The sequence below is a fragment of the Rhamphochromis longiceps genome, linkage group LG7 (assembly GCF_057381845.1).
Source record: "Rhamphochromis longiceps isolate RC_006_pf linkage group LG7, R_longiceps_female_GT1.1, whole genome shotgun sequence".
NCBI classification, from domain to species: Eukaryota; Metazoa; Chordata; class Actinopteri; order Cichliformes; family Cichlidae; genus Rhamphochromis; species Rhamphochromis longiceps.
In genome coordinates this window covers 43,928,780-43,952,967 of record NC_140563.1, presented here as the reverse complement: position 1 = coordinate 43,952,967, position 24,188 = coordinate 43,928,780, and the positions used below count along the sequence as shown (strand labels likewise).

The 24,188-nt window shown below is 40.5% G+C and overlaps 1 protein-coding gene across 1 annotated transcript in view; it reads right to left on the bottom strand.

The window, feature by feature from the left end:
* Positions 1–500: 500 nt before the first annotated feature.
* nnt (nicotinamide nucleotide transhydrogenase) overlaps positions 501–24,188 on the bottom strand; it is a 38,178-nt gene continuing 14,490 nt past the window's right edge. Inside the window, exons 12-22 of the mRNA XM_085413782.1 lie at positions 23,322–23,432; positions 19,477–19,622; positions 19,007–19,202; positions 17,031–17,264; positions 14,864–15,024; positions 12,585–12,764; positions 12,190–12,349; positions 8,414–8,495; positions 6,673–6,791; positions 4,225–4,340; positions 501–2,841 (exon numbers count right to left, since the gene is read on the bottom strand). Of these exons, the coding sequence (XP_085269908.1) occupies positions 2,698–2,841; positions 4,225–4,340; positions 6,673–6,791; positions 8,414–8,495; positions 12,190–12,349; positions 12,585–12,764; positions 14,864–15,024; positions 17,031–17,264; positions 19,007–19,202; positions 19,477–19,622; positions 23,322–23,432 (1,649 nt within the window). The 3' untranslated portion in view covers positions 501–2,697. The remainder of the gene's footprint in view (positions 2,842–4,224; positions 4,341–6,672; positions 6,792–8,413; positions 8,496–12,189; positions 12,350–12,584; positions 12,765–14,863; positions 15,025–17,030; positions 17,265–19,006; positions 19,203–19,476; positions 19,623–23,321; positions 23,433–24,188) is intronic.

The following is a 24,188-nucleotide window of genomic DNA, read 5'->3' as shown; positions in this document are numbered from 1 at the left end:
TCTAGTCAAGAGAAAACAGATTAAAAAACAAAAAACAAGAGCATGCATTGATTAATATGTCACCCAACAGAAGTTTGAACTTTTCCAAGATGACATATTTGTTTACTCTAATTACACTCTGAGCTTCAAAATGCAGCGTTTCCTTGTTTTGTTCACAAATGGAATATCAAAGGCGATGTAATCTCATGAACATGTGCTGTAAGTGTAAAAGTGATAACAGCATGGTGAGCTGGAGTAACAGAATCTAAAACTAAATCTAAAACAATGGCTGTGTGTGGATAAAACTCCTTCCTCCAGCTTGTGATCCTTCATTTAGTTAATTGCTGCAAGTATTTTAGTTTTCAACTCTGCCATAGAAGATTGGGCTGGTACCATTAGCCTCACAGCTGTGGCGGACCTCAGGGAAATCCTTGCAGATCAGCATGTTTACTTTAAGGGAATTCAACTGCACCTTTCACCTTTAAGTGTACGTCAGGGAAGAAATTACGCTTTCAGGAAACTTGTGTAAATACAGATTTATTAGGGATGAAAATGTTCCATGACAAACAAAAGAGGGGAAAAAACAAGTTCACAGTACATTTCATCAGTTCGTCTCCATAACATGGTGCACTGAAACGTTGTACAACTTTAAAAGCTCATTGTTGCCCTGCCTCTTTACAAAAATACTTTCCTTAAAAAGAAGAAGAAACACAACAGGCATAAGGGGGGAGGGATACTAGCAGAATTATCAAGATTTTCCATCACTTTTAATTTGCTCGATATCAGACAAAGAATGCATTTCCTTGTGGAAGCTAAGACGTGAGAACGATAGGCCCTCATGAGCACTAGTGACATGTGCAGCTCTACACTTGCACAATGAAGCAAACATGCTGGCAGCAAACTGAGGTCAGGTGGTTAAAAAAAATGCAACATAAACACAAAACAGAAGGCTATTGGTCCTGTGTTTGGTTGGAATTTGTCTGTCCTGATCCTGTGCTTGATTATGTAATAGGTGACTGGTCAGGTGAAGGTCCTGTGGAAAGGTATTGGCCATTTCATGGAGAGGTAGGACAGTTGTCAACATATCAGGTCCCAGGATGATACTATAACAACTAATGCATACAGTACTTGTAGATTACAAAGTGATGAAGACTGCTCACATATTAGTTCAAATTACGCCACAATATACATTCTTGCCAATTGATCTGCTGCAGCAGTGCAACCGCAGCAGAAAATAAATGGAGCACATTCAAACGTGACTCAGTTGTGACACAATAGGTAGAAAGTGGAAGCTGCCATCTTTTTTCGGTCTGTGATCTACTCAAGTGTTTTTTCATAACGCAAATCTTTCCGAATTCGAGGGGCCATTTGGCACTTTTTTTGTGTTTTGGACTTTAATAAAAGAAAGGAAGAAATAAAGATTTTAGAAGTACTTCATGATAACGGACACCTCATATCTGCTGGATCGTGGCAACAATTTTAATTAAATAACTGCTTAGTTGCTTAGACTCGACGCAACAAGGCCGACTGACATATGGCCCTACTTTACAAACCTTCATTTCACCGCAGAGCAATAATGAGGGCACGCATTGGAGTGGATGAGCCACATTCACTTAAAAGGAGAAAAACTAAACCTTCTTTACCATTAAGGCCAGCAGGATAGCATTTAGTGTACTGTAATATCTGAACCACACAGAAAGAAGAAACACATCTGGCTCAAACACATCATAAAAATCCAGTCGGCTATCAGAGTGTTTGTAAGAGTGAGACGGGCTTCACTAGCGTTCTGCACAGCTGTGGTGGCACACATAACGTTCAGATCCTTTTGGTTTATTGCATTGCTCATCTGACAGAAGAAGTCTGAATGGATTTTTTCTCAGCTGTTTTCTTGATGGAAGGTCACGAGATACACTCAAGTGAAAAGAGAAAAAGCAAAACAGCACTAAATACAGACATTTTCTAAAATAATTATTAGACCAAATACAAAAAAAATCTCCCAATACAGTATAAAACTGGAACTGAAATGTTGCACTATTCTGCCTTTTTCCCTTTTACTTGTACAGGGGAGAAAAAGAGCAGATCTATCAAAGGGAACACATGACTAAAACAAAACCAAATTGGGGGGAAAAAGGGGCGAGGAATCTTTACAGGGTGGTAAAATGTTAGCGCTTAAGTCTGTCATACCTCCTCTTGTGATTCACCATCATATTTTTTAAATTCCAATCCAAGTCTAATATTTCTTTTAGCTATTGGCTATTTTCTAAAACACCTTAACAGTGAAATGCATCATCTCTAACATCTTATCTACATTTGTGGCTGTTTTACATTAATATACGTCTCTGTAATGAAGATGCCTCGCTGTCAGCTGCTCCCCTTATTAAACAGAAGACATGCAGAAAGTTGACAAACCCTTTCTTTAAGATCTAGAAATAAAAGAGTTGTGCATTACCTCATTAGGAAATGATAAATCTACAATATCTGCATTATTCAGCTCTGATTGCAAAAGAAAATTTGCTTTTATTTATAGATCACAGAAAGGGTTTGCAGAAAAGCTTTTACCCTATTAATCATCTTTGTTCACTTGGCTGCGTTACAAATTGGACAAAGATGAACTGAATGCTGGAATACTTTTGGAAAAACTAAGCCTTATTGTTGTCGTCCTTTCTCTCTCCATGTGTGTGCTCTCAGCGGAGGTGCCTGGTTGAGGCAGGGGGCACATTACTGGGACTCGCGGACCTTGGCTTGTAGGGCATCGCAAGTCTTCTTAGCATCGCCTAACAACATTGCAGTGTTGGGTTTGTAGAAGATGGGGTTGTCAACAGCTGCGTAACCCACACCCAGGGAGCGTTTCATCACAATCACCTATGGAAGGAGACAAATTCACACAGGCTGGTAAGCTTCTGATTGGACAACAAACAGATGACAAAACAGAAGAAAAAGTTTATAAGGACCATCTGCAAAAAGTGTTTTCCTCATCTTCTCCATTCAATCCCTCCATTAACAATGGTTGAGGCACTGCCGCACGACTTATAGCGCATAAATCTGCACCATGCCACGTGCATGGATCAAAATGGTAAAGGTTCAACTTGAATTTCTTGGAACGTCACAGTGAATCAAATCTGGCAACTAGGGAAGGAGGATCAAAAAACTTCTCATCTAACCATTAGAGATTAAAGTTGCTTTCTGTGTGATGCAATCTTTTTCAGGGTAAATCTACGGCACTATGGCTCTGGACTCAAAGGATTGTAGCTCCAATTAACACAGAATTATGGATGCTTGAATCTCTGAAATATTTGAATCCCCAATCTCTGACAGCAGATTTGGACGTCTGCAGAAAGCAAACTTTTGCAGGCAGGGGGATGATATTTTATTTACAGCCTCTCATATACAAGGAACATAATATCGTTTAAAACAGTCCAAATTAGGAGAATGGTTTGACAGATATTCAAGCTTATGGAAACAAAACAACAAACAAAACACATTTTCATTCAACTTCACTCTCATATTTCTCAGGTGTCAAATCCAAAATAATCTAAGGAAACTGAAATTTCTGTTGATACTGATATTTAAAAGTGGTGATGGTGTTCTCTCTTATTTTCCGACCACTATGAATTTTATGACAAAGAAAAAAATTGGAGGACTAAGCTGAAGTAGTTGTCTAGACAATGAAATTTCAAAATGGTCCATTAAACGAAATGTTCGTTGCAAAACGCTAAAAACACTCCAACTTTTACCTTTAGTTTCTTAGTAGGCAATTCCTAGTAAGAATGAGTCTCTGAGTCAAAGCCAAAGATTATTTAAATTATAAAAGTGGTGTGTGATGAAAGTGTAATTGAGCACTTAAAAAATAGTGATTTAAAATCTGTATGTGTGTCGCTGCATGTGCGGTTAGGTAGAATGTCCTGTTTTATTTCCTGTGTGGAAACTAGTGGGAGCACTGTATAAATCACAGATCTCTGATCAGTGCCAGTGGGATGCTCCAAATGTTGATATTCCACACGGACACAGTCTCAGTAATGAGATCAGGATGGGACTGCACCTGGAACTGCAACAGTCTGTAAGAGCCTGGGTTTATATGTCTATACATGTGTGTTTTTGTCTTCTTTAGGTTTGTGTGCGTCTTTAAATGAAGCAGGTCTGCAGGTGCAGACAGTCGAACTGTTAACGCTTCCATTTGTTCCTCTTCGTGTTTTTGTGCTTCAGGATAAATCTTATTATCACTCATGCATGCGCCAGATTTCTCACCTGCTTCGCCTTCCAGACTTCCAGCACGGGCATACCAGCGATGATGGAGTTGGGGTCTTCTTGGGCCGCTGAGTTAACTGTGTCATTGGCGCCAATCACCAGGACCAGGTCAGTTTCTGATAGGATGTACGAACACATCTCCATTATTTCACATCAATTTATTTATTTTTAGGTAAAATACCAAACACTTTACCCACTCATTTTTGTTTGTTCATTTAATACTGAAACATGGGACTATTATGCTCTGGGGATGCTTTAATGTGCCTGGAACTGTGAATCTCATCAGTGTGGAAGGAATCTGTGGGATAAACTGGAGGTCAAGACCCATTCCTGAAGATCATCACGTTTAAAGGCGTTTGAGAGAGTCACTAAATAAAAATGGGCTGGAATTGCTCAGAAGACATTTGTGAGACTTGTTAAAAATGAAAACAAGCGATTGCAGGCTGTTACCAGCCAAAAAGGACACACAGCTGACCAACAGCTAATAATACAGTGGGGCAAAAAAGTATTTAGTCAGCCACCGATTGTGCAAGTTCCCCCACTTAAAATGATGACAGAGGTCAGTAATTTGCACCAGAGGTACACTTCAACTGTGAGAGACAGAATGTGAAAAAAAAAATCCATGAATTCACATGGTAGGATTTGTAAAGAATTTATTCGTAAATCAGGGTGGAAAATAAGTATTTGGTCAATAACAAAAATACAACTCAATACTTTGTAACATAACCTTTGTTGGCAATAACAGAGGTCAAACGTTTACTATAGGTCTTTACCAGGTTTGCACACACAGTAGCTGGTATTTTGGCCCATTCCTCCATGCAGATCTTCTCGAGAGCAGTGATGTTTTGGGGCTGTCGCCGAGCAACACGGACTTTCAACTCCCGCCACAGATTTTCTATGGGGTTGAGGTCTGGAGACTGGCTAGGCCACTCCAGGACTTTCAAATGCTTCTTACGGAGCCACTCCTTTGTTGCCCGGGCGGTGTGTTTTGGATCATTGTCATGTTGGAAGACCCAGCCTCGTTTCATCTTCAAAGTTCTCACTGATGGAAGGAGGTGTTGGCTCAAAATCTCACGATACATGGCCCCATTCATTCTGTCCTTAACACGGATCAGTCGTCCTGTCCCCTTGGCAGAAAAACAGCCCCATAGCATGATGTTTCCACCCCCATGCTTCACAGTAGGTATGGTGTTCTTGGGATGCAACTCAGTATTCTTCTTCCTCCAAACACGACGAGTTGAGTTTATACCAAAAAGTTCTACTTTGGTTTCATCTGACCACATGACATTCTCCCAATCCTCTGCTGTATCATCCATGTGCTCTCTGGCAAACTTCAGACGGGCTTGGACATGCACTGGCTTCAGCAGCGGAACACGTCTGGCACTGCGGGATTTGATTCCCTGCCGTTGTAGTGTGTTACTGATGGTGACCTTTGTTACTTTGGTCCCAGCTCTCTGCAGGTCATTCACCAGGTCCCCCCGTGTGGTTCTGGGATCTTTGCTCACCGTTCTCATGATCATTTTGACCCCACGGGATGAGATCTTGCGTGGAGCCCCAGATCGAGGGAGATTATCAGTGGTCTTGTATGTCTTCCATTTTCTGATGATTGCTCCCACAGTTGATTTTTTCACACCAAGCTGCTTGCCTATTGTAGATTCACTCTTCCCAGTCTGGTGCAGGTCTACAATACTTTTCCTGGTGTCCTTCGAAAGCTCTTTGGTCTTGGCCATGGCGGAGTTTGGAGTCTGACTGTTTGAGGCTGTGGACAGGTGTCTTTTATACAGATGATGGGTTCAAACAGGTGCCATTCATACAGGTAACGAGTGGGAGACAGAAAAGCTTCTTACAGAAGACGTTACAGGTCTGTGAGAGCCAGAGATTTTCCTTGTTTGAGGTGACCAAATACTTATTTTCCACCCTGATTCACGAATAAATTCTTTACAAATCCTACCATGTGGATTCATGGATTTTTTTTTCACATTCTGTCTCTCACAGTTGAAGTGTACCTCTGGTGCAAATTACTGACCTCTGTCATCATTTTAAGTGGGGGAACTTGCACAATCGGTGGCTGACTAAATACTTTTTTGCCCCACTGTACTTTTAGCCCTGGTAGTTTTTATGAAATAACTTTGTTTCTGTGTGCAAACTAAAACTAATGTAAGCATCCAAAATAAAACTGGGATGCTTAGAAAGCTGTGTTAAAAATTCCTTGCTCTGTTGTAACAGCACGTGGGCAATACTTTTGGTTTTCATGAGAGGGCCAATAATTCTGTTCTCACCTATGTAAGGCCTTTGAAGGTTTTCCAATAGAAGTCAAACTATCCTTTTAACCCTACATTCGTAAATATAAATGGGTCTGATTGTAAACTCTGTAAAAAGGCAGCAGCATTTATGGATGAATTAATGACAATGTACAGATTTTAAATGACAGAAATAACTAGTTCTCACCAGGGAAATCCTCATTGATCTCCTCCATTTCCAGGACAATGTCATACGGGACACCAGCTTCAGCCAACAGCACATTTAGCTGACCAGGCATGCGGCCAGCAACCGGGTGAATACCAAACCTGAGGGTGAAAAAAAATGCATTAAAATGAATACTTCAAATCAGTCCCACCTACTACAAACTTAGTTCGTAGTTCTTCTTGACTGCCATCAACTTCCTTAAATCAAAGAGAATTGGACAAATGGAGTTGATGAGTGTGATTACAGTCTGGTTCCACACAAACACACCTACTGCACTCCCCCACCAGTGTTATTTGTTGAGTGTGTTTCTGGGCATACACAGCTCTCAAACTCAATTAGCCATGTAATGTAATCATGGTAGGAAATTAGCACCAGCCACTGAATACTGGTGGCTGGTTCTCCTTTTCTGAAACCTTCCAATCACTTTGGCCACTATTTGGAGGTTTGATCTTTTATTTTTGTTTGATGAGCTTCGGCGGATACAGACAGCAGATGGCCCGCTGATTCTGGGGTGAATTAGCAAGTCAGTTTATGCCTTTTGTGTATTTCGATACGGTCTGCATGCACAGGACGACAGTGGGGAACACAGTAGTTTTGGTCTGGATGAGCAGAAGTTGTGGCCAAGTGTTATATTGCTAGTACCCTGTAAAAAGGAGGAGGCTGGATGAAAAAGACAAGCGGAAGAGGTGACAAAAGCAGGTACAAAGAGTAAGAAAATAAGTGACAAAAAAAAGAGTTTTAATAATACAGAACAAAGTTTAAAAAAATGAAAGAAAGAGATCAGAGTGAAGGAGGTTTTTTCTGTTTTTCTCTGACCACCCACTTTCCTCTAATCAAGTACAAATGCTCTAAGCAATAGCAGCTGCAAGAGCCACGATCAAACGACAGAGGCAGGACAATTACACATGCTTCCACTGTACCTTGTCCTTCGCATCCTCTCTTTCGCATTTCCTTTTTTACCACACACACATGCCCACTACGTCTTGTTGCCCTTGTCAGTCTCCGCTTGTTGGTCATGTCCTTCGTAGTATAACTTTTACATTATGTATCGATATACCCAAACAGCTTCCAGTGCAGCTACCATTTTTAGATGGCTCATTTGAAGTCCAAATCTGACCACTTACACTCACCACCACACACGCACGCACTGCCCGTTATGTGATATCACCACAGACCTTAAACTTGTGCACAGCGAACATCGGCTTTAGCTCGAAACGGACCCAAATTTCCCGTAGAGGATCATCACTGGGACTGAGCCTCCAGCAGCTTTCGGTTAAAAAGTTCTTCGTTTCCAATGCCAAAGGCAGCACATCAGGTGAGGAGTTAGACCAGGTGGTGTCTGAAGAAACTGGACTGTGGTGTGTGTCATCATGTGGTGGCACAGAGTGCACTCAAAACAAAGGAGGGTTTTGCTACAAATATAATTTTCGCTCATTTGATTTGCCTCAATGGAACTTCCAAAAATGGAAATCACTTAGAAGGATGGGACATTTTGATTTTGATGCACTAAAGGAGGTTCGGTGCCTCTCACTGAGGCACAAGTGAAAAGTAGATCTAAAAGTAGCAGCCATGTTGAAAATGACCTAGAGATGCTCAAGATTTACAACCCATAAAAATCCTGTTCATAAACAAAATTGATGGTATATTTTGTTGTCGTTTGGCAGCAGTTTATTTTGACAAATTAAATCTACTTTTAAAAAAGTCAACTTTATCATTCCTTTACCTGACACTCTTGCCCGCCTCTTTGAGCATCTTCACCAAGTCCGCAATGGGGTACTGGGCCTTTGCAGCACAGAGACCGTAACCTGAAATAGATTTCAAAGCAGTAACAGACAACAAAAATTAGATGATTATATATACCCAGCACAAACAAACCCTTTACATTTAGCCAAAACATATTTGTGGTTACAGCTATATAGCTTACAGAAAGCACATGCAGGAAAGGAGCGTAGCTAGAGTGAGGCAGCCAACACAGCGCCTGAATGTTTATTTGTAAAATCCCTTTCATCTCACTCAGTCTCTGTGACTGAAACAATCTTCTAATCTTCAAATCTAATTTCTGCAGTCTAATTACGCTGCTTTAATGACTCACCAATAATATAAATATTTTGAAAATGAACTGAATGACCAAAGAGTAAAAACAGAGTATTTTTTAACCCACTTTATTTCCTTGTAATATCCTGCTTTTGTCATTTTAAGATTTCTTACATAAATTCATGTTGACATTTAATGTCAATGTAGCATAAAACTCAATACACAGAGTACTTCTGCCTCCCAGCCTTGGATTTATCTCATGTTTGATAATAATTCTGGAGTATGCTACTTGATTTTTTCTTTTCTTTTTCTTTTTTTAAACTCACGCTGTTGCTCACACACACAAACACATGTCAAACGGTCCGGTGATGTTTACTAACCTTGTCACAACAACCAGTCAAAAACTTTCATGTTACAGCACACCAATCAAAATGACAGTTCTACTGGAGACAAACAGAGACCCCACCCCCCAAAAAATCTCCAGAAAATTGGTTGACCCACTGCCACCCAGCTCAAAAATGAAAAATGTAGCGCTTTTCACTTCTCTGCCTCCCTCTGTCAAAATTACTGTATCCCTCTGCGCTTCCAAAATTCTCAGTGGAGCTTCTCGTATTAGAACAACAAGTGGACCCAGGCCATGAAGACACGAGCCGGATGAATGCCAAGAATGCACCGTGTTTATCGGGGCAGTGTCTTAATTATTTCCACAGATGTCAGGCAAACTGACTGTGACAGCTTCAATTTAGAGGGAATTGGTGAAATGAAAACAAGGGCACTGACTGAAAGCTGTTGCAGAGAAACAACACCAAACTACTGCTGCCTCACACAGCTCAACAAACCATGCATTTGGCTGATGTGAGTTATGCAGGCATAGCCATAAAAAAATATTACTTCTATACTCTGGCTATTGTCATGTTTTAGCAATTAAATTTCCGATTGTTCTGCACATTTTAATGTACTGGGTTCTGTACAGCGACATATGAAGCGTTGTCTCCAGTGGAAACAGTCTGGCTGTATAAGTTTTACATTTACCTGTCATCACAGGTGACAAATGGCACATGTGCAGTGAAAAGGCCTTAAAACTATAAAACTACAGAGTTGAAAACAAATCTAAGATTAAGAATGTTTGAATGTTTAACACTAAGTGGAATTTTAGAAGCTTGCTGACATCCAGACTTTGCAACAAAGTCTGGATAGCTGATTGATGTTGTTTAAAACGGCCAATTATTCAACAGATTGTTTTATAATTTGTTTTAATGGATTTCAGTTCCCAGGACTGGGATCTTATTCACAAGTGATAGGAACATGGAGCACATGGAGTTGGACCGGCAGATCGGCGACGGTTTTAGCAGTAATTTCGGAGATGTAACAGAGTGTCACAGTGAAGAGAGAGTCAAGCCAAAAGGCAAAGCTTTCATTTAACAACCGATCTACGTCCCAACCCTCACCCATGATCATGAGATCTTTGTAATGACCAGAACACAAGCAGCCGAAAAGCATTTCCCCCACTGGGTGGTTAGAATCAGCCTTAAAGAGAGAGTAAGGAGCCAAGACATCTGGATGTCACAGTGCCTCCAATTGGAGATTTTCTGGGCATAACAAACTTGAAGAAGATCCCAAAGTAGTACCAGAATTCACTGGTGAGATTATATTATCATATGGCCTGAGTAGAGTTTGAGATGGAGAACTGTGAGAGGGAGAAGAACATCTGGAATACCCTTGACTCACCTCGCCTGCTTTCAAGGTGAGTCAACTTCAGATAAGCGAACGATAATGATTTTAATCATTGTATTTGCGCTGGAATCTTTTCAAGTAGACTGATTCCTAATTATTCCTGATTGCTACTTATTAAAAGCTCATATTGTCCAGCATGTGTCCCTACTAGCTGGAAGCTGCCCAAAATGCCTGGTTTCAGCCAGTTTTTTCTACTCTTGAGTCTGTATGATGTCAAAGAGAGGAGATATCGTCCATATGATAATTTCAAGCACACATCTCTCTGGCCATTAGCACAGAAGCCCCACCCACCTGTTGTTCAAACCTTCTGTTTCTGAGGGGAAGCCAATCAGAAGAAAGCTGGTTTAAACAAGACAGCAATGAATGACCCGAGAAGCTGGTCCAAGTACAAGATAAACGATTATTACTCTGAAATGTAAATCATTCAAAACCTTGCAAAATATGGAGCAGGAAATAAGTAATAACAGACCAACTGAAGAAATGTCTGGTATTTTATTATTCATCCTGTCTTGGTGTTGATTTGTTTGTGAAACATTTTTGAGAAAAGGCTAAGAAAATATATCTGTTTTTGGGGGGCTGGTTTTGGTTTTAGCTGTCAGGCGTGTTCCTGTTCATCTGCCATTATTCCCAGAAAAGAAGCGGGGGTGGGATGGTTTAACCTAAATTGGATGCCACTCTCTCCATGGATCACCTCTTTTTCACTTGACCACGTGACCACTTTAATTTGCAATTCTTGTAAATTGCAGCGGTTTCCTCTGAAGACTTCATTTTTGTATACAGGCACTCAGCGCTGTGACTGGAATCACCAGTTTGCAGATTAGATGCCTTTGGTCTGTGTTTACATGTACCCACGTGAGCGAAACAACCCTTTGGAACTGCGAATGGTTAACAACAGTCTAGACGAGGGGACCGAAATGTCAGTGGGCCACACAATAATGAGTTTAGAGCAGCAGCTCCAAGGACAATCGTTATAGTCCAGGTGGGAGGTTCAAATGGTAAATGGCCTGTATTTATATAGCGCTTTACTAGTCCCTAAGGACCCCAAAGCGCTTTACATATCCAGTCATCCACCCATTCACACACACATTCACACACTGGTGATGGCAAGCTACATTGTAGCCACAGCCACCCTGGGGAGCATTGACAGAGGCGAGGCTGCCGGACACTGGCGCCACCGGGCCCTCTGACCACCACCAGTAGGCAACGGGTGAAGTGTCTTGCCCAAGGACACAACAACCGAGACTGTCCAGGCACATATCTAGACAAATATTGAAAACACGTGAAACAAAGAAAATCATATAGCTGGAACAAAGACTGGAACCCACTCTTTAACCCTGAAAAAGGAACTAGAAGCCAATTTGGAGTGTGGTATTTGAATTGTCAACAAAAAAACCAACATAGCCTCATTCCATCTAATTTCCCCCTTTGACCTTGCATACATAAGCTGCACTGCAGAATGTCTATTTACGAGCACTGACGACCACACAGAAACCTAACAGCGGGTTTACGTGTGTGTGCATGTGCTTTTGTGTGTGTTCGTGCACGTGCGCTCCACCAGGACTTGTCAATTAACCCAGCAAAATGATGTAACACGGGTTAACAAAAGGTTAAATAAACAGAACACACTGTGCTAATGATGGCAAAAAAGAGACTGGCAAAGTCAAAGTACTGTATTTTTCCACTCACATAAAATCCTCAGTGTGAGTATAGGGTTGTGTGTGTATGTCTTACCTGGAGTGATGATTATGTTTTGGGCCTCTTTAATCATCTCGACAGTCTGATCCACATTGACTTCTGTGTGTGTCCCTGTGATCTCCATGGGCTTTCCTGTGCCGGTGGAAGATGTGCCGTAGCCTCCCAAGATCACATTAGCCAGTGAGCGATTCATGGCCTAGAGGAGGGGGGGAAATTAAGATACTTTCTTTCATATTTACTTTACACTAAACGCTGTTGTCTAAAACAAAACATGGCAATGAATTTCACACATTTGTGACCGGAATATTTAGAAAAGCCACTCCACAGTCTTGCTATAATGGAAAAGTTAAGAGTCCCTCCTGGTGGACAGATAAGGAAAAACCACATTAAACTATCTGCTACATGAGATGCTGAGTCTGTGCTCCACTCACCACACACATAATATATGACAAAATGGCTCCAGATGACCCGATGAGAGCTCCGACGATGGTCAGCAGGTTGTTGTTGAGAAGGAAGCCCTCGGCACACAGGGCCCAGCCTGAGTAACTGTTGAGTACGGTGATTACCACCGGCATGTCAGCACCTCCAATAGCTGCTGTCAGTGTTACACCCTGGAAGAAAGGAGTAGGAAATGTGTGGTTAAACCCACTCCTGTGATCATCTTAAGTATTCGTTAGAGCAGCAAAATTGAGAGCAGCTATGAGCTCAACTGACAGACACGTTTGCTGACGTTGTCGAATGATATTGGCCGCGATTTTTGCATATATGTTGTCCAGTATGTGCCAATATTAGAACTTTGTGCTGCGAACATACAGCAGCGCAGCAGCGGAGTTCTTAAATCATCACTGCAAATTCCTCCAACACAATCAGGAGTTGAGTAGCTAAAACTGGCACAAAGGCCCCTGACGTTTCTTGTCTATATCAGATATTATGAAGCCAGTGCAGCAGCTCCATAATGTAGTGGTTTACACATTTACCTAACAAACAAAACATCTCGGGTTTGACTCTGGGAGGAGACACAAATCCCTTTGGGACTGCATTAAGAAGAGCATCTGGTATAAAAAACCAAAAAAAAACCCAGAACAGATATGGACCCACCCACCGAGGTGACAAAGTAGCAGCTGAAAGTAGCTTTAATGCGTTGCTCAGCAACCACATACCAACAGGCTACAATGACCCATTTGTGGTGTGTATACACCTGTAACACCTTGAAAAAAAGCATTGTGTCATTTTAATTCCAGGGCAATGATATCTAATTTCTAACCACAAAACTTTCATTATGCATGACATATTATGACATCATAAGCTGCCACCGAACAACAGACCAAACAATCCTGTAGCGTGTGTGAGTGCCAAAACTTGGGCTCTGTCGTGTCAACTCTACACTTAGTCCTCACTCTGAGTGTATAGAGCCGAGCCCTGCACATTCCTGCTCCGTGATACTGCACATGAACTTGGTGCTTTATTGAAACAGAGCAGAGCAGGATCCAGTGTGACTTTTACAGTTTATACAGAGATTGGTACACAATGAAAACATCTCTGTCCTTCCTCAGCAGTGTGCACACAGAGCAAGACTAATGTTTCTTTCTTTTACTTCCCTTGGTAGGTGCTAATCCATAAAATCCGACTGTCAAAATACAACTAATAATTTGTTAGGTTAATGTCTGAATGTTACAATGTTAGGATTAAGGTTAAGTAATGTAATATATGCAATAGTCGCACTCTAGTGTTGAGACACTCACATTCAAACAAAACCTTACAAACTTTTAAATATACTAGAATGAAACTCCTGTCCACTTAGTGTTTTGTAATAATTAAATAAACAACATTTTATTTTCAACGGATAAAAACATCATCCTAGTTTTAGACATATTTTTCACAATCAAATTTTTCTTGTCCTCCATTCATTATACTGTATTTGAACGACTGATTAGAGGACAGAAATATAAAACAGACTGTGAAATGATATCCATCAACCTTCTCCAGGGACATGCTAATGTTTTTAGGGGGATTGGCACGTGTAAAAACTGAAACTCCAACACGCGGCTGTGCATAAAATTTCTTCCGTTTTTAACATGTACTGCCTGGCTTCACTTAATGTATAAAGTACTCAGCATCAGTAAATGAAACTTTGAAGGCCTAAAGACTCTCTAAAGAGAACAATTATCACTTTCCTTTATTATTTACACTGTAAAACGCTTCTCTATAGATCCTAAGTCTAACTTCATAGAATATAACTATTGCTAATTGTAAATCTAAAGACTGTCAGTAAAAAATAGATTTAAAAGTAGGTGGGGTTGTTGTTTATTGTTATTGTTCACTGTCACATGCTTAACATTTGACACTGCTATGGAGAAATGCCTGCATTGAAGATGTCTGTCTCTGATTTCTACAGAATTTCAAACGTTAAGCTTAACGACAGTGGAGAATATTAACCCAGCAGTTTGGCCACTGCCAACTCTCTGCTCCATTCTGAATTTCTGGGCAGCTACTGTTTCCTGTGCAAAAAGCCTCCTGACATTTATGAGCAAATCCCTTCGTTTTGTCTCTTTTCTACACCTCTCTGGCATCATTTCTCTTGACTTCTTTATGCCCTTTCACCACTCGTGAAAATTTTTACCATCATGTCCAGTCTGTCGGTATGAAATAACTTCTCAATCTGTGATTTTTAAGAGCGAAAAAACAGACTTCATACATAAACACAGCATACCATGACAGCAGAGAGAGCAGACACTGATCCGAGACAGGTGATGCCTGTGGTGTAACTTGGATCCAGCATGTAGGGAATCATCCCACCGACACTTGCTGCCATAAGAGTGGCATTCAGGGCGTGACGACCGGGGAGCATCAGAGGAGCGCTGTTCAACATACCTGCATGTGGAGAAAAGTGGTGAGAACAAAAAAAAAAAATCTGTTAGGTGTACACTCAAACTCCTAGCAGTAGCTTTTTTTTGTATGTGTGACATTTATCATTTTAGATTTCTTCCTTCGCAACCACCACTTGAGACTTGTCATTAACTGAATGCCATGTAGATGCATAATTTGTCCTTATGAAACACTTTCAGTCAACATGGAAATTACAGTGTGATTACAAGGACTGGAGCCAGCACATGAACCTGATGAACTGGGCTTCTTTTTTAACGCTTCACAGCTAGCAGCGGTGACACGAAGCAGCAGACTTCCTTATGTGGATAAACACAGTATGATCAAGCTGGCAGCAAAGTGTGCATATGTGTGTCTGTGCATATAGTCGATGCAGGTTAGAGTTAAGTTTGTTAATCAATAAAGATAACATTTTTTTTCTTTGATCATTTTTCACCTCCAAATGTCAAAAAATAATTGCAGGTCAGTTAACTGGTCATGTTTAGGAAAAACAATCGCAAATAAAACTTTACCATACATATGAAATATAATAATAATAATAATAATAATAATAATAATAATAATAATAATAATAATAATAATAATAATAATAATAATAGATTGCATTTATATAGCACTTTTCGGGGCCCTCAAAGCGCTTTACAATTCCACTATTCATTCACTCTCACATTCACACACTGGTGGAGGCAGCTACAGTTGTAGCCACAGCTGCCCTGGGGCAGACTGACAGAAGCGAGGGAGGTAGGTGAAGTGTCTTGCCCAAGGACACAACGACCGAGACTGTCTGAGCCGGGGCTCAAACCGGCAACCTTCCGATTACAAGACGAACTGCCAACTCGATCGTGGCTCAATCATCTCAATTATAACAAAAACAAGAAGTGAGTTAAACGAATTGCAGTATTCAGACAGGAACTAGAAACTAAAGATGGATGGAGCTGCCGTGATGGCACCTGGTCTCAACAGTAACGCTTTGGACTTTTATAGTCAGAAGGTACCTGAAGAAAACAGTTCCAAGTTCTCTTATCTAGCAAGTATGGTTAGTAAGTTGCAATGCACACATGTCTGCTTATCTGAAACAACACAGCAATAACAAAATACAAGAATTCACTCACTGAAGCTAAAACACAAACTTCCTAGATGGTCTGTACCACACTGTAATCCACATCACTTGTTCCTACCAAACAGCAAAAGCATGGCTGAGAAGTCTAGTTCAGTAAATCTGAGTAGCAGGTGTGAAACCTAGCTTCAAGCTATCTGCATCTACACTCTGTGTTGGCACATCTGCCAAAGAAACCACATCCCTAACTTTTGGCCTTAACAGTATCTAAACAGATTCACTCAGTACAAAGTTGTTATGAAGCGGGAAACTATCCATAATGGACCAAACTGTTGTAAGCTGGGCATTTTAACATGGAAGTCTCTGGAGACTGAGGTGGTTTAGGAGCAGCCTCAAGTGGCCAGTAAGAGAACTGTACTTTTTGGCACTTCCATACCAGCTTCATTTTTCAGGCATTGAGGTTGCCACCCATAATTAAGACTTCTTATTAACTTAAACAAGGAGTTTACTTTTGCTTATATAGTGTTTATGCTAAGCAAAGCTCAATGACTCCCAGCTCCAGTTGAAGAATTAATGCAGAGACTCGAGATTGGCAGTGATCTTCTAATCTGGCTCTTGGAAAGAAAGTAAAGAAAGAGCACATCTGAGCTTAAAAAATATTTTTCTAAAAAGAGCTTTGCAAAATTAACATTAACTGTAGCTTTACAGATCACAGCTGACCCAGATCCATGGTTTTCCTAATATGTATCGTGCACCTAAAAGTAGCATCTCATGATGGACTGTATCTGCCTCCTCTCTGGCAACCAGGATGATCAAAAGTGTAATAAATATGCTTTATAATAACATGTCAGCATTATTCCAAAGTGTGCCTGTACATCAGCAAGTGTAAATGTTTCTTTTCCATTCAATATTTAGTATATGCAACTGCAGCTCTCACCTTGCAGTTTGCCATATGCTACCAAAGAGCCGCTAAAAGTGACTCCACCGATGTAGGCTCCAAGATACGCAACTATCTTGGTGAGGTTGGCTGCAGGGTCTGTGGCGAAGTGTGGGTACTCAATCATGTATTCAGCCACACAGGTGAGCACAGCAGCCAAGCCAACCAAACTGTGGAAAGCAGCCACCAGCTGGGGCAAGTCACTGATCTGGATCTTCTTAGCAATGGCCAGGCCTAGAGAGAAGGAGAGATAAGAAGTAAATAAAGTTTAGTGGCCCTGAAAGACCCACACACAAATAACATGCAAATCACAAGCACATGCACATGCACTCAGGACTGCTGGGAAGTGGGCCCATCTAAAGAGCCAGGTGTTGCTGATGAGGCTTGCTTGGGGAAATTCCGTGTGTGTGAGTTGGTCTACACTTTCTGTACATGTGCGTGTGTGAAATACATTCCCGTATCTGGGGTTAAAAAGAAAAACAGCATTATTGTCTGTGTAGATAGTTTAGTCTGGGTTTCGGCTTTGTGGCTGGAACAATTAGCATTTAAATGATCAAACAATCCTCAAAGAGAGAGAAAGTGAGTAATGTGTGATGCTGACCATTCTGACAGATCTGCTTTGTCTGGCAGAGATTTAGTCATGATGTAAATATCACTGCTCTTAACACACCTGCTAACCTAATGTAGCCAAGGCCAGAATACATGCAAACAATGCAAAAGCCGCATTCAATATATTGGAGTCAAGAGACATTCCTACTTCTGTGTAGGGGAGAAGGACAAGTCGATCTTTTAAAATCTATGCACAGCTGCAAGAAGGGAGTTTGTGAATCATTTGGAGTTACGATGATTTCAATCAACTTGAATACAACCTGACTAAGCTAATTAACACACAAATAGTTGTGCTTTTCATTGCTTAATTGAACACATTAAGTAGTTATGGTGGAAGCTGAAAAGAGTTAAACATTAACTCTTGAATTCAGTAACTTGTGGAACATCCTTTAACAATCGAGTATATCCAGTAAGTGCTTTTGCAACATGCAGAATGCTGACGAGGAACAGTGGAGCCTTCCTTCATACAAAACTCCCGGGATGTCAAGATCAAAAAAATCCCTCTAAAGGTCATACCTCAGGATCTTAGCTGGATTAGAGTCAAACCTAATCAAAACCTGAATCTTGTTTCATTGTCTTCCAGCTCTTCTGGTGCTAATTAACTTGTGTGCTTGTTGCTTTGCATCAATACTGCTGCAACACCCAACCTCTCCCAATCTCAAGGTTATGGACTGCTGCCTTGACAAAGTTACTTCATACAATTTAGCTTCATTATTTCATTTAGATATATATCCATTATATTGTTGCAAGGTGTGTGTGTGTGTGTGTGTGTGTGTGTGTGTGTGTGTGTGTGTGTGTGTGTGTGTGTGTGTGTGTGTGTGTGTGTGTGTGTGTGAAGATGTCTGCAGGTGTTTTGCTGCTACCCTTGTGCTTACCTCTTTTTGCACTGAAACCTTGGGATGATCTTTGCAGTACGTCTAAAACAATTTGGCTCATTGTAGACTGATGAACATTCAGGTCCCTGTAGTTTTCTAGCCTTTCCCACTTCTTTTTACCTCAGTAATGCTTCTAAGATCTTGTGAAAGCTGTCGCAATCAAAGCATGTTAAATGCCAAGCAGGTTTTCCTTAAGAGGAGCAGACTTTGCATGCCTTTATTTACAGGAATGGCACCTCCTGCAGCCCACGCATCAAATCTCATGTCTTAAATCTGAACACCAGACATTAGTAGGTTTTAAGCTTGCAGTGTAATTTATTACTCACCATGTTAAATAAAGACAAATGTCTCTGTGTCATTGCTTTACTCAGACTGTTTTTATCTCCATTTGTGACTTAGATGAATATCAGACTGCATGTCATCAGTAATCAGTACTGAGATCCTGGTAATTTTAAAGTTTTTATTTGCAACTCTAAATGCAAACAGACTCACCAGCAGTGCCACCCACAGCCATGGCTGCACTCATTTGTGCCAGGAGCTCAGGACTTGGTTTGAGGGCACCCAGAGTGGCTGCAATCCCGCCTGCGACTCCCATCATACCTAAAGTGTTACCCAGACGGGCTGTGGTCTGGTTAGAAAGGCCAGCCAGGGCACCAACGCAGCACAAGCCTGAGCCTAAGTACATCATCTGGTCAGGGAAAGAGCGAGAATGGAAAAGAAGGGTGGACAAGGATTAAGGAACCACAGGATGAATAAGAAAAAAAAAAGAAAAGTCCAAGTGATTTTACTTAGAGTTCCTGCACAACATCTGTGGAATCAAAGAATACATTTTGGAGGTCTCAAGGACTTTTATATAGTCATGAGCTGTTTTGCATCAATGCACATGGATAAAGAAAATAGCTTCAGTGAGAAAACATGAAAACACTTTAACTAACGGACACAACTTAAATGTCCTCTTTCACCTGTTCAATGTTATATCCAGACTGCAGGGCAGCAGCGTAGCCTCCGACGAAGACACCACCAGGAAGCAAATAGAGGTAGTTGTACTCTGGGGGATCAGTGGGACGTTTGAACATGTCCAACATCTTCTTAGTCACCAGAAAACCACCTGATGAGGAAATGAAGACACTTATATTGACAACTGCTAAGTCAATTAAAATTAACAAAATAATCATTTATACAGAAAAACACAAAAAACTTTAACTAAAAACAAGAAGAAGAAGAAAAAGAGTAAAAATAGTTGACGCACCTGAAAAACAGTTTCTACATTTTTAGACTAACAGGTGTTTTATAGGCCATAGCTAAAATTTGTTGCCAAGCCCAATAACCAATGTTAGGAATTTAATGAGTCTACTTTATGTCAGGGTAAATATTTCAAGTAGAAAACCTCAAAAGTGTCAAACCGGGAGCAGACAGTGTCTTACTGCTTTACAGGACAAGATCACATTACTGCATGTATGCCTCCCTTTTCCCCTCTGGCATGGCTGTAGCCACGTGCATGCACATGCACTAATACACAGAGGGGTGAATCGGAGGTTAGCATCTCTTTCTGTCCCGTACATGTAATTTTAGTCACATAATGTCCCATTTATAACATGTACTAATAATCGACTATTATTCCAGACCAGACTGGGTCAATACAGTTACATATTTGGACAGAGACAACTTTCTTTTTTCTAATTTTGGGTTCTGTACGTTACCACAATGAATTTTAAATGAAACAACTCAGATGCAGTTTGAGTGTAGACTTTAAGCTTGAATTCAGTGGGTTGAACAAAAAGATTGCATAAAATGTGAGGAACTGAAGTATTTTTTAAGCCTAATCCCTTCATTTTAGGCGCTCAAATGCAATTGGACAAATTAAATAACTGAAAATAAAACGTTCGTTTCTAATACTTGGTTGAAAACCTTTTGCTGGCAATAACAGTCTGAAGTCTTGAACTCATGGACGTTTAGTCTTCAACAAGTGAAATGCACGCTCAACTGGGTTAAGATCACGTGACTGACTTGGTCAATCAAAAATATTCCACTTCTTGCTCAAATAAACTCTTGGATTGCTTTGGCTGTATGTTTTGGTCACTGTCCATCTGTATTATGGAACGTTGTTCAATCAATTTTAGTGCATTTAGCGGGATTTGAGCAGACAGTATGTCTCTGAACGCCTCAGAATTCATTCGGCTGCGTCTGTCCTGTGTCACATCATCACTAAACACTAGTGTCCCAGTGCCACTGGCAGCCATGCACGCCCAAGCCATCACACTGCCTCTGCTGTGTTTTACAGACGATGTGGTTGCTTTGGATCATGAGCTGTTCCACGCCTTCTCCATACTTTCTTCTTGCCATTGTTCTGGTAGAGGTTGATCTTTGTTTCATCCTTCCAAAGAATGTTTTTCCAGAACTGCTGGGGATTTTTTTGTTTTGATTTTTTGCATCATCCAGTCAAACTTCTCTATTCTTGAGACTTGTGAGTGGCTTGCACCTTGCAGTGAACCCTCTGTATTTACTTTCATGCAGTCTTCTCTTTATTGTAGACTTAGATATCGATACGCCTACCTCCTGGAGAGTGTCGTTCATTTTTTGTCCTACACCTCTTGAACGTAGACACCCTCAAATGAAAACTGAGTGTACACATCATATCCATGTCCATTATATAACTATAATTGGAATATGTTTCAGTAAACAGGTTTTTAAAAAAAACAAAAAACAACTTGTTTCAGTGCCCAAATATATATGGATCTAACTGTATATTAATATGGAGGAACGTCTGTGTATGGGCTGAGCCAGTAATGGTCTCTTTTTGGGGGTAATTCTTAACCAAAAATGGGGCTAGTGGCACTATATTTGGAAAGCTTGCAAGAAAAACAGCCTATAAACAAGATTAAGAGTTTACACTCATGCTGGAAGAGTTGTGCTTGAACTCATTCAGACAGCATAATATTGATTTACTGTGTCAGATTAAGCAATAACAGAGTTGTGAAATTCTGATAAACACTGCTTATCTTACTTCATTTAGCACCTCACCATGATAACATCTGCTAAATACTGTGCTGGGAATGCTGCCGGTAACCAAAGAATGTACATACAACATTTTTAGCCTGTTATTTTCAGTAAAAGATGAGGTATTTCACAAGACCAGTAAAAACTTTGACCCGTTAATAAAGTTAAGAAAAAGGCAACTAGCTGTTAAAAAAGCTCATCGTGCTATCACGTGATAGCAAACAAATTAAATACTCAAAATGTTAAAACATCAATTATACAATCTTTAAAATGTCAAAATGCTTTTGCTTCGCTTACATGACTACATTTAATGGCCACTTTGTTAGGTACATCTTGCTAATACTTGGTTGGTCCTTAATTCCTTGGTCCACAGATTCAACAAGGTGCTGGAAAGATTCCTCAGAGATTCTAGTCCATGTTGACATGACATCATCACACAGTTGCTCACTATGGAGTACAGTGAACCAATTTTCTTGTTCAAGACACCAGTTTGAGCTTTTTTATACTCACTAGACCAGGCAACGTTTTTCCAATTGTCAGTTGTTCAATTTTGATTAGCCTGTGTTAAGTGTGGCCTCAGCTTCCTGTTTCTTAGCTGACAGGAGTGACACCTGGTGTGATCTTCTGCAGCTAAAGCCCATATGTTTCAAGATATGACGTGCTGTTCATTCTTGATACTTTTCTGCGTACTTTGGTTGTAACAAGTAGTTATTTACTACTAATACTTACTTGCTACTTGCTTCTATTACTGTAATTTGCTTTTAGTGAGCAGTAAAACAGGTATACGTAATAAACTGGCCAATTAGTTGATATTAGCTTTAAAGAGGCATTTGAATATTTGACTTATCAGCAAGAAAGTGCCTGTTGAACATGCAGATATCAGAATCCCAGTTTTGCATGTTTTTGGTTTTATTTTTTCAGTTCGGTAGCTTAGAAAAACGTAGCTCTGGGTTTTTTACCCTTCTTGCAGTGCAACCACCACACTGGAGCTTTCAGGCATTTTTCAGATTTTTGCTAACAGATGGAATTGATAAGGCAGCATGTTCACATTTTACATAGACCTAATTGCGCTCTGTCTTTATTGTGTTTGTCCGTTTCCATGGCGTGTTAAGTTTGTTCCCATGGGGTTATGGTAATGTGGTATACTGCTATGAAATATGTCTGAGGAACCCAACTCAAAGGGAACATTAAAAAATAACTGGTAGGTATGTCAATGAAGGCTGTGGTATTTCAGAAGAAAGAGCAAAGTTAAGTGAAAGCGCTAAAAAGTTGTTTGTACAGTGATGCATTTGAAAGCAATGATTGATCTGTGGTAAGATTCCACTTAATGCCCTCTGCATCTCTAACACTCAACTGACGCATCAGTATATTTTAACAAACAAACCAAATGTATCTGTTATGCAAGTCAACTGTTTATTTGCTTGCATCAAAGTCTGTCCTGGTGTCTAGCAGTGAGCTAATAGGAGAAATTAAAACTAAATCATGGCTCAGCCCTGGAGGAACACTCTGTTTTTCCCAGGACTATTACAGAGCGATGAGTATTATAATGACTCCAGGAACAGTTTGTCATTATAATGGAAATTATTGAGGCTAATAGCAGGAATGGATGTGTGTGGTCCGAGCGAGAGCCACCGACTCTGGGCTGAGCAGGTGGGCAGAGAGGGCAGCTGCAAAACTTGGGTTTGAAATGATGTTATTGCACAATCAATATTAAACACCTCAATCTTCAGCCCAAGATGATATATTATTGGCTCTGGGTTGCTGTAACTGGCAGGGGTTACCGTGAGGTGTCTGTGTTAGGGTGACTCACCAGCAATGTTGACCGAAGAGATGAAGGCAGCGAGCACAGCCAGTGTCTCAGCAGTCGAAGTTGGGACGTAGCCCCCTCCCATCAGGGACAGACCACCCACAGCCGTCAGACCTGTAGACCACAGACATTTCAGTATTCATGAACCTACGCTTTCATAATACACATAATACAGGGGGGGGGGGGGGGGGGTGTTCAAAAATTTGGTGAAGATGTCACAAAAACAGCACAGAACTTCAAAACATGAATTCAGTTGTCGAAAAAATAAAAAGTTAATCTTGACACTTATTAGATTTGGTTTAATCAGACAGTTTCCTCGGAATACTGTTTGTTTTCCAGATAGGAAAAAGATACGGAGATAAAAAAAAATGGATGGAAAGGAAAAGAGTGTGTGCGTTTTTACCAAAAGAGACTCAGGAAACCTCGATAACATCAGTCCTGTAATGATTTACAGGCAGTAGGATGCAATGCACAACTACCATTGGAGCCTGCATTCACATGGGCTTGTGACTGTGTGCTATTTTGGTTGACTAACAGGTAGTGTGTGTGTTTGTGTGTTTGAAGTCAACAGTGTTAGATTGGACTTTCAAATGAGGAAAAAAGGAAGTCTGACCTCCTTTTTTCTCAGACAAAATGCAGCTTTATAAACACGCCTGTATGTCGGCTTCAACTTTTAAAGCTGCCAAACACTCTTTCGCCACTTGTATTTATGTAAATACAACCTCATTTTAAATTAGCTGTCGCAAATAGAAACCACTGTTGCAGGATAACCTGGAGCATTAATACTTTAAAGTTGGTTTTTAATCACCCCACAGAAACCAGCAAAAAATGAGTCAGGGTGCCACTAATCAATCTTCTTTTAATAATGAT